Source organism: Choloepus didactylus, chromosome 3 (assembly GCF_015220235.1).
Source record: "Choloepus didactylus isolate mChoDid1 chromosome 3, mChoDid1.pri, whole genome shotgun sequence".
NCBI classification, from domain to species: Eukaryota; Metazoa; Chordata; class Mammalia; order Pilosa; family Megalonychidae; genus Choloepus; species Choloepus didactylus.
The window spans coordinates 44,146,755-44,162,186 of record NC_051309.1 but is presented as its reverse complement, the minus strand read 5'-3'; the positions used below and the strand labels follow the sequence as shown (position 1 = coordinate 44,162,186).

At 41.2% G+C, this 15,432-nt stretch overlaps 1 protein-coding gene across 14 annotated transcripts in view; it reads left to right on the top strand.

Moving 5' to 3' along the window:
• Nucleotides 1–15,432, top strand: part of APBB2 (amyloid beta precursor protein binding family B member 2) — a 447,074-nt gene that overhangs the window by 313,276 nt on the left and 118,366 nt on the right. For 10 of the 14 annotated variants that reach the window (XM_037829663.1, XM_037829662.1, XM_037829660.1 and 7 more), the window contains 3 exons: nucleotides 2,366–2,428; nucleotides 2,840–2,925; nucleotides 3,020–3,080. In XM_037829663.1, coding sequence (XP_037685591.1) covers nucleotides 2,366–2,428; nucleotides 2,840–2,925; nucleotides 3,020–3,080 — 210 coding nt within the window. The remainder of the gene's footprint in view (nucleotides 1–2,365; nucleotides 2,429–2,839; nucleotides 2,926–3,019; nucleotides 3,081–15,432) is intronic. The other 4 variants (XM_037829667.1, XM_037829666.1, XM_037829665.1 and 1 more) reach the window with 1 other exon arrangement.

Below are 15,432 nucleotides of genomic sequence, written 5' to 3'. Positions count from 1 at the left end.
AAAATAAAAGCAGAAAGTTTCTTATCCTTGATCTAGATGAATATTTTTAAATACAGGAGCTAAAAAAGGTCTTTGGCCTACTCATAACATACAGAATGCTAGTTTCCATTTTCCCTTACTTGAGTTTTGTGCTAAAAGGTCTCTTTAAACGTGCCCATGTTATTTTAAGTTTTTGGCAGAATCAGTGTATATGGCCTTTGTTTACTTAAATCTATAAAAATTGGTCATTGGAATTTTGCCACCTAACCTATGTTTACCTACCATGAGAGCTGGAGTCATATAATCTTAGAATTTAGTCAGCTTTTACTTTACATGGACTGCTACATTCAAAAATAAATATATAAAAATTAAAATCAAAATCATACATATGGAGAATTGTTTTAAATAAGTGCTAAAGGCTTTTCTGAATACACATTTTAAAAGTACTCTTCTTTTGCCTCCTCTAGTCCCAATAAATAGTGTTTCTTGGGATAATTTCTGACTTTAGATTCTTTTTATCAAATACCCACCTCTTTTTTTAAAAATTCCTCTACAAAAATGCAATTATCTTGAGTCTTCCTAACTCATCATCTGATGTCATTTTTCACAGTTCAACTTACAGTGAAATAAATATTGTCCATGTGTAAATGATGATTTGGGGCCACATAGGGTTGTTTTCTTTTTTAAAAAGAAATCCAACTTAAAATTTTATTTTTTACTTGATTTTTCAAGTACTTCTGATTGAGTGCTTTTTAATACCCCCTATGGAGGTGATTCTAAACATTTTTAGTTCACTGACACACACTCCTCTGAGACTATGAGGAAAGTTGGGGATCTTCTCCCCGGGAAAACTCACATGCACAGACGCTGTGCTCCCATATCAAAATGTTCATGGATCCCACCTGCTAACAGGTCTCTCTGTTTTGTTGCTCAGATGTTATAAGTCTCTCATGATATTGATTTTCTTCCCAGGAAAAACTGAACACTGCTTTTGGGGGTAGAGTAAGGAGAGAGGTAAGGGATAGGGCAGCATTCTTGCCCTTCTATTTAATAAGAGACCATTTTTGAAAAGTACATACAGTGGTCCAACATCTTTTTTATTTTTGAAAAACTGCAGTTGTGCCTAGTCCCAAAAACAAAGCAACAATGACATCAGTTGTGCAATAGTGAGAGCACATCTAAATTTGCAGTGCCTTTTCCTCATATGGAGTCCTACAGAATTAAATAAATGCATCTTTCAGTATGTGAGACATTTGGACTTAACTTCTGCTTTTAGTGGCTTTAAAAATCATATAAATATTGTGAACTAGAGTTACAGAAACGAAAAGGGAACAAGGTCAGTATTCCCTTTGCATTTTAAAAGAACTTTATTGAAGGGTGTACATTGTTGATTTATTACCCAAGAAAAGATATTTGCTGATAAGTCAGTGGAACAATTCAAAAGAATGTCCCTGGAATTTATTAGCGTCATTTATTTCCCCAAATCTTTGGTTGAAAAATATTTGAGTATTCATTCAACTTAGTAGAAAGAAAGACATTATCTTATTGTCTAGGGTGAAAGGAAGGAGTCCTCTATTGCAATAATCCTCCAACAAGGCAGGGCCCCATGTTTTGTTCCATAACTATTTTTAGAAAATCATTTCATGATCAAATATTAATTTGTGAAGAGACTTGCATGGCAAGGAAGCGGACATTTTATGAATTAGAGGAATTGGCATTGGGATGTTTAGAGCTATTTTTGGTTAGGTTCAGTTTCAGCAAGATGTAGATGTTAGTCTCTGCTCCTTACTAATCCCCTTTTCCCTTCATTATCCTTTTTTTTTTATTTTATTTGAAAATAATCTCACTCAGCTTTAAGTGCCGTTAGGCACAGGCATTCCAAGTTTCCAAACCAGCACATTGAGAAAGAAGTGGCATCCTTAATTCCACCACCACCTCTAGAAAACAATTCTTTTTGGTTAATAGGGGGAAAAAAAAGGCAGGGGTGGGGGGCTATTAATACAGAATTGGGTGGGGTAAACATTCAGTGCTGGGAAGCATTTTGTTTGCTATTGAGACCACATTTAGAAAATAATTTCACTGTCTGTTTCTAATACATGCGGGCTTTTCCTTGTTCAGTCATTTGTTTCGGTAAATAATAGTAGCACCATCTCTTTTCTCCTGCCTTACTCGTCAGATGACAATCTAGATTTGGATTAGAATAAGCTAGTGAGTTATTGTTAGAGTTAATTCGTTCCCTAACCCATCCTGTGAATATCGATGCTAACAACAGTGTCTTGTGTTTTGTTTTGTTCCTTTCCGTTCCTTTACTTTTTCTTTCTTTCTTTTTTTTTTTTTTTTTTTTAAATCAATGTGCTTTTCCCTATGTGAATAATTATATGTCTAGAAACAGCCATGGAGTGATTTTGCTGTTCTGAATGGGGGAAAGATTAATAGTGACATTTGGAAGGCAAGTATATTGTCAGATTTTAGCTAATTTAATATTTCTTCCTTTTTGCATGGCTGTGGCTGTATATTGTTTTTTTCTGTGGCTGTATATCGTTCTTTTCCGTGAACACGCATTCTGCAGCAATGGAGCGGTTGGGCTAGGGAAGTCCAGCTCACAAATGCAGTGCATTTTTTCCTGATGTCTCTCTCTGTGAATCACTTCAAGCTGATTGCCCCAGGGTCCCTGTTGTGCTGTGAGAACAAGGCGCTTGCACCAAGTCAGCATCTAGCAGCCCTTGCATGCTTTTTTTCTGCCTACACTCATGTGCACCCTCTGCCTCTTGCTGGAAGGACTTTTCTCCCTTTGATATTGAAGGGAATATAATGGAGCCCTCCCCCAATTCTACATTAACAGGGATCCATTTTCCTCTAGGATTTGCATGCAGCCACAGTTAACCCGGACCCCAGTTTAAAAGAGTTTGAAGGCGCAACACTACGCTATGCATCTTTGAAGCTCAGGTAGGGCTTTGGAAGGAACTGTTGTAATGTATGGCTTTGGGCAACTAGAGTTCGTGCTACAATTTTAAGTCAAATGTTCTGTTTTTCTTTACAGAAGTGCCCCACAAGCTGATGATGATGACTCCTGTAGTATCAACAGCGACCCAGAAGCCAAGGTTTGTAAGACACTTGCTTTCAGCAGCCAGGTTATATAATCCTGCATCAAAGCAGTCACCTTGTATAGTAGTCTGTCAGTCCAGAGCTTCTTAGTAGTTCATCATCCCTCAATTTTCTCTATTTCCAAATCTCCCCTACACTTTAAGGAAATCCGTAGGCCAGGTTAGGTTTGGGGGGATTTCTACAACCATTAAGACTCTGTCTGCATCTCACTACATCGGCTTTTTGCACAATGTGAGAAAGTTGAAATCATTGTTCCAGTGGGTGGGTGTCAGAAGCCTTTGAAGATAAGCCAGGTTCTGCCTTGCAGAGCAATGAGCGGGGCAGGTGAATAGACAGGTATGAGACCCCTCACACACACCTCCTCTAAAGCAGCCTGACACTTAGATCAGGTGAAACCTCTTTGCCATCCCTGTCATGAAACCAGGTTGGAGGCTTTTGTGTTATGATGCAAAGTGAGAGTAAACCTGCTTTCATTTTGCTTCTGGACTTCCGATGGGGTACCAACAAAGCCAGCTTTGTGGACACACACCAGTACAATTGGACAGGGTGCCCAAGCTGAGCTGTGCTTGGGGTTAATGCTGTGCAGTCGCTGTCTTTAAGATCTTAATAATTCTATCTTTCAATTTGTGTCTTGTAAGTGAAGTCAGATGGAACAATGAAGCATGCATCAGGGGTGTGGCGCCTTGGTTCACGCATAGTCCTGCTGTCCCCCCACCACTACCACCACCTCCCCAGGACAGGTTCTTAGCTGCCTGCTCCCCTGCCCCTGGCACCCCAGGTCCTGCCCAGCCTCTGCATCCCTGCCCCTATCCAGCAATTCCTGCTGCCCTCTGCCCCCGGTGGGGGCCCAGGTGTAGGCACAGAGAAGGTTGGAGTTGGGCACATATGCCCCATGGTGTGTTGGAACAGGGCTTGGTAGTGGTCATCCCAGCCCAGGCTAGCAGCACCAAAATGTGTGCAACAGGCAACCCAGTAGCGCCAAGCCTCTTGCCTACTCCCAAAGCAGGTACCTAGTATATCCTGGTATGGAGGTTGCAATATACTTGGGAGTCACCTATCTGCTGTGGGGTGGGGCACTGGGTCTGTGGGAAGGAGAGAGTCCTAGCTCATTTTCCCCAACCCTGGTGAGAGCATGGTGTATCAGTCTGACAGCTGGCAAGAGTGAAAACCGGAACCCAGTGGTCTGCATACATTGGTTTGCAGGGCCCTGGGTGCCTATCAGAGTCTACACCCACCCTGTAAGTATCCCTTTGCCCAACAGCACAAGACATTAAATAGCAATTTTAAAAGACCATGACAGGTCAAGAGAGAGACTGCAGAAGAAAGGAAAAATGCTTTATGTGTTACTAATTTTGACAGCACTTTTTCCCCCTACTTTTTGAAGAAAGTAGCCTGTGTTTCGACTTTGACCTGAAACCTGCAAATTATGTAGCTGGTCCTGGGCACTAGCTGCCATGGAATGCCATTAGGAAGTCCACCTCAGCCCCTTTCCCTCCCCTTCTCTTCACCAACTATGTCATGGGGAGGGAAGGAATCCTTTGAGATCCTCTTTTATTTTTCTGAAACTCAAGCAGATTGTTTCTGGGGAGGAAAAAAAAAAAAAAAAAAAGCAGCCCAGCAAATATGTGCCCTTAGTAGTGGTTAAATGGGCAACAGCATGCAAGTTCAAAAGCTTGACTCCTAGCCAAGGACTGCCATATTGCCATTTGGTTCTGTAAGGGGCTGGGAGCTCCCAATGAAATCTCCGCTGCTCCTAATGTGCTCAGCTTAATTCTAAGCACAGCCTGACAGGATGGCAGCTGCTCTCGGCTTGGGCTGCTGCTAAACATACTGTACCTTTAAAGATAAATTTTATGGCAAGGAATGGATACGATTAAACAGGAAGGCAGGTTGTGAATAATTTGCTTTGCTACCAGGTGTTTCATAAGGGCTATCAGCAAAGGCTGGAGGAGGCGGCGGGAGCAGCGGCAGTATCTGTCTCCACCACTGAGGGCCGTGGCGTGAAATTGACAACAAGGGGCAGGGAGGGTGATGCCTGGAATGGAGATAGAATTGGGAACAGGAATATGAGGCACAGTTGAAATATGACCTAAGTCAGTGGGTCGGGCGTTCTCTTTTTCTTTTTTCCTCCCCAGTTGTATTGCTTACTGAATTCTGCATCTGCCACCTGCCACGTTTCTATCACCAGTCTTTCAATTTCAGTACCTGTTGTGAATTGGTTCATTGTAATGAGGCTCAGCTTTATCATAATTTTCTGAAGCTGTTCTTAGTTCTAAACAAAATGTGCATATATATTATTTATGTCCTACTTTGTTCCATAAAAGATCTCAGAAGACTTAAAAGAACAGACACTTTTTTGAAAGGGAGCTGAAAATATAAAGTAATAATCAGTGCATCTGTCTGGGCTGTGACATCGAGTAAGAAAGAGCAGAGTGAGAAGAAGAAAAAATTCTGGCTTTTCAGACCATAGGAATCTACAGTTCCTAAAATCAATTGGCAAATGAGTCTTTGTACCTCCTGGTGATTATTTACATCAAGGATTCTCAGGATGGTTGGCACAAACCCCTAGAAGGGCAAATCAGAATACCGAAGGGATTTTTGCAAACTGCACATTCTCCCAACTATCCCCTCTGCCTCAGCCTAGAGTCTGAAAGTCCTCCCTGCTGAAGAAAGCCAGTCACAAGTGGGAGTGTGTTGCAAACCAAAGCATGTTGGGAGGGGAACTGTGTTTCAGAACACCACTGTTGTGGTTTGCTAAAGCTGTTGGAAAGCAATATACCAGAAATGGATTGGCTTTTACAATCAGCATTTATTAGTTCAGAAATTTACAGTTCTAAGGCCATGAAAATATCCCAATGAAGGCATCAACAGGACGATACCTTCTCTGAAGAAAGATCTATGGTATCCGGGGTTCCTCTGTCACATGGGAAGGCACATGGCAGTGTCTGCTGTTCCTTCTTTCCCTGGTTTAGCTTATGGTTTCAGTGGCTTTCTCCAAAATGTCTCTGGGCATTTCTCTCTTAGCTTCTCTGAGCTCTCTGAGTCTCATCTGTCTTTTATCCTCTCATAAAGGACTTCAGCAAGGTGAAGACCCGTCTTGAACTGGGTGGGTCACATCTCCATGGAAACAACCTAATCAAAAGGTCCCACCCATAGTAGATCTGTCCCCACAAAAATGGTGTAAAAGAACATGGCTTCTCTAGGGTACATAACAGCTCCAAACCAGCACAGTCGCTTTATATGAATCACACTGTCCATGAGGCAAAACCATTCCAGTTTCTCAGGGAATGTAGTTTTTTCTGGTGCTTCATTCTAAAATAATTGTAGTAATTAATATTTATTGGGTGATAACTTTTTGCTAGGCACTGTTCTAAGGGCTTTATTTTATTGACCTTCATCTTCACAAATATCCTGTGGGCTAAATATTGTTATCTCCAGATTGCAAGTGAGGAAACTGAGGCATAGTAAAGTTAAACAACTAGTAAGTTCTAGAGACAGGATTTGAATTCAGGCTGTTTAGCTCCAGAGCTCATACTCACTAGACAGTCTGCAAAAGAAAATTCTCCTTAGGAGCTTCATTGAGGGGCCACCTCCAAATGATGTGGTCAGTGTCCTCAACAATATTCCAAATATGTAGTTTTTTCACATGGACGTTATAGGTGTATGTGTATGTCTGTATCTATGTGTAAATATGTAAACTGGATTTGATATTCATAGCATTGCTCATTAGAAGCAAAGGCTAATACCCAAGCAAAGTTCATTGGAAGCAGATCGGTGGAAGATTATGAGAGTATGGTCCAGATTGCCAGTTTTCTGGTCTGGCTTGAAGCAGAGATACATTCAAGAACTGGAATGGATGGACTGCAAGTTTTCTCAGACCATAACTCATTAGTATAATTTCAAAGAGATTTGTGATAAAACTTGGGCCCAGGACAGGAGGAGACTGGGGGCTGGAGTGGAGGGAATCTGCATTCCTGGTGATTGGCAGATGCACACATTGAAGGTCGACCATTGCAGACGGTGGGTTGGCATCCTTTGAGGACCTTGAGGAGGCTCCCTGTGCTTCTCCTCTGGACGAATGGCCACCCCACTCCTACAGGAGGTGGGCAAGGGAAGTCCTGCAGGCCAGGGCAAGGTGTTCTTTCAGAATGACATCCTATTTCAACACCCAACAGCCCGGAATGAAATGAGATTTTACAAATTTTGAAGAAGACAGTGAATTTAGAACTGACTTTAATGAAGCTGCTTCCGAGCAGTCCTTCCCTGACCCACTCCCCTCGCCCATTTGCCCTCCTAACCACTCCTTGCCTGTTTAATGCTGCCCAGGGCCCAGAGCCAGCCCCTAAGAGGGAAAAGACCTAGATTTTCCGGATGTTCTGAGTAATTCACTTTAGATAACCCTTCATGCCCTTTCATTTTGCCAAGGACTAATGAACTGAGTGCCCTAAAAATAAGCAGAAAGTATTTTCTTTAAAAAATAATTAATTTCATGTCCTGGATTTCCTGAGGAATGATTACTAAAAAGGTTATTATGGAAAATGTCATCCTCACTCCCTAAATAAGACTTCTGTGCTGAGAGAATAAAGATCGCTTTTAGAAGATCAGGATGTGGACACTTCCAAAGCCTCTCAACTACTCTGAATCTGGGCATCTTGGAAATCAGTTATTCAGTGAAATCTCCAAATAGCAATAGCAATATAAAATAACCACACACAGAGACTGTCCTCCTTAAAGGGCAAAGTATTTCTATAACTTTGGGAGTGTTTTTCAAGCCTACCTAATCTTTTATACAGTACATCTTTCAATATAGTTGATAGCAATATGTATGTGTGTGCTTGTGTATAATTCTGAGCTCTTTAGCTTTCTATTTGGAAATAATTATAGATTTACAAAAGAATTATAAAGATTGAGTTCCCTTATACCTTTCACCCAGCCATTCCTAATATTTACATCTTCATAATGATAGTACAGTTATCAAAACTAAGAAATTAACATTGAACATTTGAAATTCTTCATTTTTGAACACTTGAAATTCTTCATTTTTCTTACTAATATCCTTTTTCTTTTCCAGGATCCAGTCAAGCATACTACATTGCATTTAGTGAACTCTTTATTTTAAAAATTACTTCATATATTCTTTTCCAAAATTCTCATATTCATCATTCCTAATGGCATATTCCATTGAATTAATAGCACCATAATCTGCCTGTGCACTGATGGCCGTAGGAACAGTATGCAGAATTACAGAGCAGAGCAGCAACTTCATACAAATCTGTGACTTTTTTTTCTTTTAAATTATTGCTTTGGTATAGGTTCCTAAAAGAGGTTTTACTAGGTCAAAGGCTATCAGTTTTATGACTTTTGTCACTTACTGCAAAATTGCTTTTCAGAAAGGCTAACATAGTCACTAGGAGTACACCTCTTTGTCTACATCACATTTTACCCCAGGCTTTGCCATTTTTATTTATTCTTCCTAGTTTATTGCACGAGAGTGGCTACCTCCTAGTTTTTAAATTCCCCCTTCTTAAATTATCATCAATACAGGTCATTTCTTTTGAAACTTGTTTTTCTTTCAATTATTTACTGGCTTTTTCCTCATTTCTCTATTCATTTTTAAATAAAATTTTATTTTGCAATAATTTTAGATTTACAGTTGCAAAGATATTATGGAAAATTCTCATGTACCCCTCACTCAGCTTCCCATAATGTTAACATCTTACAAAACCATCGTGTATTTGTCAAAACTTAGAAATTAACCTTGGCACAAAGGTTTCAAACTATTAACTAAGCTACAGACTTTATTCAGATTTTACCAGTTTTTCTTCTAATATCCTATTTCTGTTCCAGGTTCTAATCCAGGGTACCACATTGCATTTAGTCCTTATGCATTTCAAAATTCAAAACTATCCATTATTGTAATCTGAAAATTTTTTTCTCTAATCATTTATTTTTCTATTTTGTGTCACTTTCCCATGGGGAAAATGTTTTTAAAATTTCCAAATGTTCAAACCTATCTACCTTTTGTAGACAGTTGTCTCTCTTGCTTCATGTGTCAAGAAGGCAAGTCCTGGCCATATTTGGGAGATCAAGTAGCTTCCACTTCTAAATCCCCATTATTTTATGATCTCTCCTGTTGTCATACTACTTTAGTACCTATAAAGCTTTCTTTTTCCCATACTACTTGGCACAGTACTGGCCAAAGCTGGATGAAAATAGTCAACATTACAGTAAGAACAAGTTAACAGTCAAATTGTACAAACCTTAATGATTGGAAATTGTGTACCAGTTTCTTAGAGTTTTTTCCTCTCCTTTGTGTAACTGCTCAGATTTCTGTAAAGGACAGGTTCTGCCACCTTATGGACAGTATTGAAAATTACATCTTTAAAGAAATTCACCTGAGCTACATTTTATTTGGAAATCCAGACCTGCTTATATCTATAAGTGACATTAAAGATGATCTAACAGTAGGAAAGTTCATGTTGTATATATGCTTCCACATTTGAAAAAAGAAAGAGAGACTAAAGAGACAGAACAACTAAATGCAATATATGATCCTGGACTAGATCTAATAATGGAAGTAAAAATGCCTAAAATTTTGTTGAAACATATGGAAAAAATTGGAATATAGATTGTAAGCCTTACATCAATTTCTTGAACTTCATCATTGTACTTAAGGTAGTTACATGAGTAAATATCCTTGTTCTTAGGAAACTTCCATGGAATTATTAACTATATCAAGGAATATGATGACTATATTGTCACAACCTACATTGATATGTTTAGAAAATAGATAGAAGGATAGGGAGGGAGGGAGGGAGGGAGGAAGGAATGGCAAGTGTGGCAAAATGTTAAAAGTTGGTGGATCTGGATATCTGGGTGGGGGTATACTGGCATTCGCTGTGTGAGGTTTTTTGTTTTGTTTTGTTTTGTTTTTACAACTGTCCTGTAAGTTTGAAATTATTTCAAAGTAAAATGTTTATTTAAAAAAAAAAAAAAAACATGATCTAATAGGCCTCCATTACAGATGAAAAAAGTGAGTCCCAGAAAATTGAGTAAATAACTTTCCCAGGGTCACACAGATAGTTAGTGGCTAAGATGGCATTCAAAGGCGGGTCCCTTCAGCCTCCATCCACCCTACCCTGCTGGCTTTCCCTCAGTGTGTAACAAATCATTTCAGGATATTTGTACAGAGGGCTTTTTTAAAACTGCTTTTACAACTTCGTTCTTTGAATTACATAATAAAAGAACTGGGTAAGGAAGATTATTTTGTCACAAGCATTCAATTCTCTGGGTTTCAGCTTCCACATCTGCAAAATTAAAGTGTCATCATCTATCACTTCTGGTTCTGAGAAATGTTAAGATTCCAAATGAAATGTAACAGTCCTGATGTCCAGCAGCTGGAAATGAAATGATTCCATCTGATCCATATAAGTCTGAAAAAAGAAAGAAAGGGGACTTTGAACCAGGGCTGGGGGCAGGGAGCTGGCTCCTCTTTACTGATCACCCTCCACAGGTGCTCTGTGCTGCATCGGCCACTTCCATTCAGCTTTCCCAGAAACCCTGCAAGCACAAGGCATCATAGTTATTTTCCTCTTATTATCGATAACAAAACTGATGCTTTGAACAGGTTAAATAATTTATCTCACAGCTAGTAACCGGTAGAACTGGGGCTCAAACTCAGATGCATTTGGCTCCAAAGCCCAAGAAATATCATGCCCAACTGCTCCTAGAAATAGCCTACCTAAGCCTTAGGATAATTTTGGCCCACTGGGTATTTGGGGATGTTGGAGATGTTGGAGGTAGGAATGGGCGAAGAAACTGGAGATTCATTGCTTGGGGACAGACATCTCCCTCCCTTTTCACCAACATCTGCACTCACATGGTCCAACCCTTTGCAGTGCTTTTCAGACTTCACTATATATCCTGATTTATTGGTTCTGGGGCAGGGCCGAGGTACTGCATTTCCAGCAAGCTCTCAGGTGGCGCTGCCGTTGCTCCACACACCTGATAAATAAGGCATCATTTTTGTTGTGTGTCTTCCACGGGAAGTAGGTACAGTCTGTCTGCATAGTGCCTTCCAGTTCTGTTACAGCAGTTTGCAACCAGCTCTCAGCCACTTAGGGATTTTTGTTCAGGAACTGAATTTTGTGAAATCTTTGCTTGTCTCCTTACTCTTTTGTTATGACCTGCTCCAGATGGAGAGCAAGGAGAAGGAGATGATACAAATCAGTGAGTAGGCTTGATAGAGGAATTTTCTGAAATGAATGGTGAAAGAACCTAAGGTACCAATATACAACTGTGAGCTTGACTTCTCTGTTCCGTCCCTTGGCTCCTAATAGGATGGATTTTCATGAAGTAATTATATTAGAGGCTACTGACTTGATTAGCACTAATAGATAAACAGGAAGTGGTAGGGAGGATCTTTGATCATTCAGATTTATTTCTGGTCTGTGGAGCAAATTCATTATCATTACTTAGCTTTTATATGGAATTTTATATCTGATTTTATTCATGTGGTACAGTTTTTTTTTTTTTCTTTCAGAAATCATGATCTTTGAGAGAAAATTGGATTTGATTTGCATTGTTGATTCATTCTTTGAGTTAAAAACATTTATTGAATATGCAGTGGTTAAGAGCTTGGTCTTGAGCCAGATTCCCTGGGTTCAAAGTGGGCTTGGCTGCTTACTAGCTGGGGAAACTTGGGCAAATTACTTGGCCCCTCTGTGCCTCAGGTTCAACCTTTGTAGAGTGAGGATGATGTTAATACCTACCTCATGTGGCCTTTGTAAACAATAACTGAGTTGGTACATTGTATACATCAGAAGCATTTCAAGTGCTTGGAACAGGCCCTGGCATATAGTAAACACTCTCTGCATTAGCCATTGTTACTCCTGCTACAAAGAAGATCACAGTATGCCCCTGCTTTCAAAGGGCAGACAACAAATAGGCAGACTCAGTGCATTGAATTGTGCTGAGTGCTGAGCTGTAGTGTCCTGCATGGAAGCTGTGCCAGGCACATCAGCCCTGCCCGTGTGTAAGGGGCGGCTCATGCGTTTTCCCAGAAGATGATGCCTAAGCTAGTGAGTGGTTTATATTGCAACAATGTGATTTAGTGATTTGCTCCACCCCCCCACCCCCATTCCTTTAAATAAATATAAATGAAGAAGTTTTAAAAATGATTTTATATGCAAATTTGTGTTCATTTTCAAGAAATGCTTTTAGAAATATCTGTTAAGAGGAGATCCATCTGCATTTGTCCAGTACTACAGATAACGTTGTTTGTTCCTGCGTTACAACCTACACCAAAACTTGGTAGTTTAAAACAACCATGTATTTTGCTTACAATTTTGTAGGCTCAGGAATTTGGGAAGGATTCAAGTGGTGCAGTTCCTCTCTGATCCATGTGGGGACAGCTGGGGCTGGATGATCTGCCTCCGAGATGGCTTTTTCACCTCTGGAGCTGGTGCCTCCGTGCCCTTGACCTCTCTCTGTCCTTGTGTGGCATCTCATTCTCCAGGGCCACCTACAATGGTAGTCTCTGCATATTCATACATCTTACTTGGTGGCTGCTTCCAAAAAGCAAGACATCAGCTGAGAAAAGGGCTTTGTCTGGAAATGGTACCACATCACTTCTGCTGTATTCTATTGGCCAAAGCAGTCAGAGACCAGATTCAGGGTGGAGAAATAAGCCCCACCCCTTGATGAGAAAATGGCAAGGTCACACTGCAGGAGAGCGTGTGGATGGGAATCTTTATTGTGGCTATTCTTGGGAAATACAATCGACCACAGATGTCATCCCCATAGTTCAATCATTCAAAGAAAATGTCCTCAGTTAAGGGTAGGGATTATCAACACTGCTCAATCAAGAAACTAAGGCACAGAGCCAACAATTAAGTAACCTAGTCCTGGCAGAATGAGTTTCAGCCTCCCACACATGGCTTTTAGTTTAGCATTCACTGAAGAAATTAAGGATCATCTCATTCAAGCCTTAGCAGAAGCACAAGGAGCAGAGAGAGGCAATGGGATCTACCCAAGAGAACACAGCTGATCATGGAGGAACAGGACTGGAAGCCAGGCTTCCTGACCCCCAGTCCAGGGTGGTTTTCCTTTAAGCAGTGCTGACACTCACTGCCTCTTGGACATGTAGCCATCGTCCTTGGATGCTCACTTTGCTTGTAGCCCAGAGGATAGCTATTGTATTTCCTCCCTTAATTGGCCAACATGACCAAGTGTGATACAGTGTTCTGTCAGAATCACAGCTTCTTTTCCCTTATTAACTTCCGGTTGCCACACTTGCCCAAGTGAGCAGTTAGGGAATTGGCAGCCATATGTGAAGGATGCCCAGGTTGCGAAGGATGCTGTTGGAACGAGATGTGTTGTTATCCACCTGTTGGCATCTGTGCCTTGTGGTGGTCAGGTGCCTGGAAAGGCTATCAAGGAAAGGCGGACTTCCCTCCTCCCCTGCAGGAATGCCCAGGCGAGGTGATGGGCAGCAGTGGTGGGGGAGATGAGCAGCCTGAGGGTGCCGGCAGCAGGTGCACAGACATGGCCCAGCCGGATCCTGGCACAGAGTTCTGGGCCACCAGTATTTACAGACCTGAGCAGCCTCAGGCAGAAGCAGCAGGCGTGCATTCATCCGTCAGGGTTTGATCCTCCAGGAACGGCCACCCGGTCAAGATGGGGAATCCTGTAGCCCGGGTTTCAAGGCTACCCGGAAAAGAGCCAGCAGATACCAGACCTTATTTTCTTGGGTTTGTTGTCTGAGAACTTAGTTCCAGGTGCCTTTGTTATGGTAGTAATGAGAACATTCCTTCTGTATTTGCAATAAATTAATAAAAATGATATAGTAAGGATGCCCCTTGCCATAGAGTTGTTAGAGTAATTCAGACACCGAGCCATTTTTTTTTATCTTCATTTTATTGAGATATATTCACATACCACGCAGTCATACAAAACAAATCGTACATTCGATTGTTCACAGTACCATTACATAGTGGTACATTCATCACCCAAATCAATCCCTGACACCTTCATTAGCACACACACAAAAATAACAAGAATAATAATTAGAGTGAAAAAGAGCAATTGAAGTAAAAAAGAACACTGGGTACCTTTGTCTGTTTGTTTCCTTCCCATATTTTTCTACTCATCCATCCCTAAACTAGACAAAGTGGAGTGTGGTCCTTATGGCTTTCCCAATCCCATTGTCACCCCTCATAAGCTACATTTTTATACAACTGTCTTCGAGATTCATGGGTTCTGGGTTGTAGTTTGATAGTTTCAGGTGTCCACCACCAACTACCCCAATTCTGTAGAACCTAAAAAGGGTTGTCTAAAGTGTGCGTAAGAGTGCCCTCCAGAGTGACCTCTCGACTCGTTTTGGAATCTCTCTGCCACTGAAGCTTATTTCATTTCCTTTCACATCCCCCTTTTGGTCAAGAAGATGTCTCCATCCCACGATGCCGGGTCTACATTCCTCCCCGGGAGTCATATTCCACGTTGCCAGGGAGATTCACTCCCCTGGGTGTCTGATCCCACGTAGGGGGGAGGGCAGTGATTTCACCTTTCAAGTTGGCTTAGCCAGAGAGAGAGGGCCACATCTGAGCAACAAAGAGGCATTCAGGAGGAGACTCTTAGGCACAAATATAGGGAGGCCTAGCCTCTCCTTTGCAGCAACCGTCTTCCCAAGGGTAAAACTTATGGTAGAGGGCTCAACCCATCAAACCACCAGTCCCCTATGTCTGTGGTCATGTTAGCAACCATGGAGGTGGGTTAGGCGAATACCCCTGCACTCTCCACAGGACCGAGCCATTTTTAGCTGCGCCATACCACCCCTCACTCCTAGGGCTCCTATTTAAAATCAAAGCCTGGGGCCCCATAGCTAAGTGACAGAGCTCAGGGTCTCGATCCTTCCTCTGCTCCTGGCTCTGGTGCTTTTCAGGAAATTAAGTTAGTAGTCAGGTTTCCATATTCTGTCTCTAAACTAACACCTAAACTAAACAGTGACAGCTCTCAACAATTGTCTGAGACAGACTCATCTGTCCATTCAATCGGCATATATTTATTCAACAGTTATTACTTGCAAGAGTTCATTCAGCCTGGGGGGGTGCAGTATGAGAAAATGGTAATATAAGAGCAACAGTGTTAAAGGAATTCAAGAAGGAAGGGATCACTTGTGATTGTACATGCAATTTCAGTGACTTCATGTTGAAGGCAACATTTGAGATTAGTTCATGAAGCAGTAGGACATAAGTAATATCAATTGGTCTTAAGAGACCTCAAGCTAAAGGTAATCTCACTTCATTAAGACCATGTTTAGCTGTTGAACTAACACGCTTCTCAGCCAGA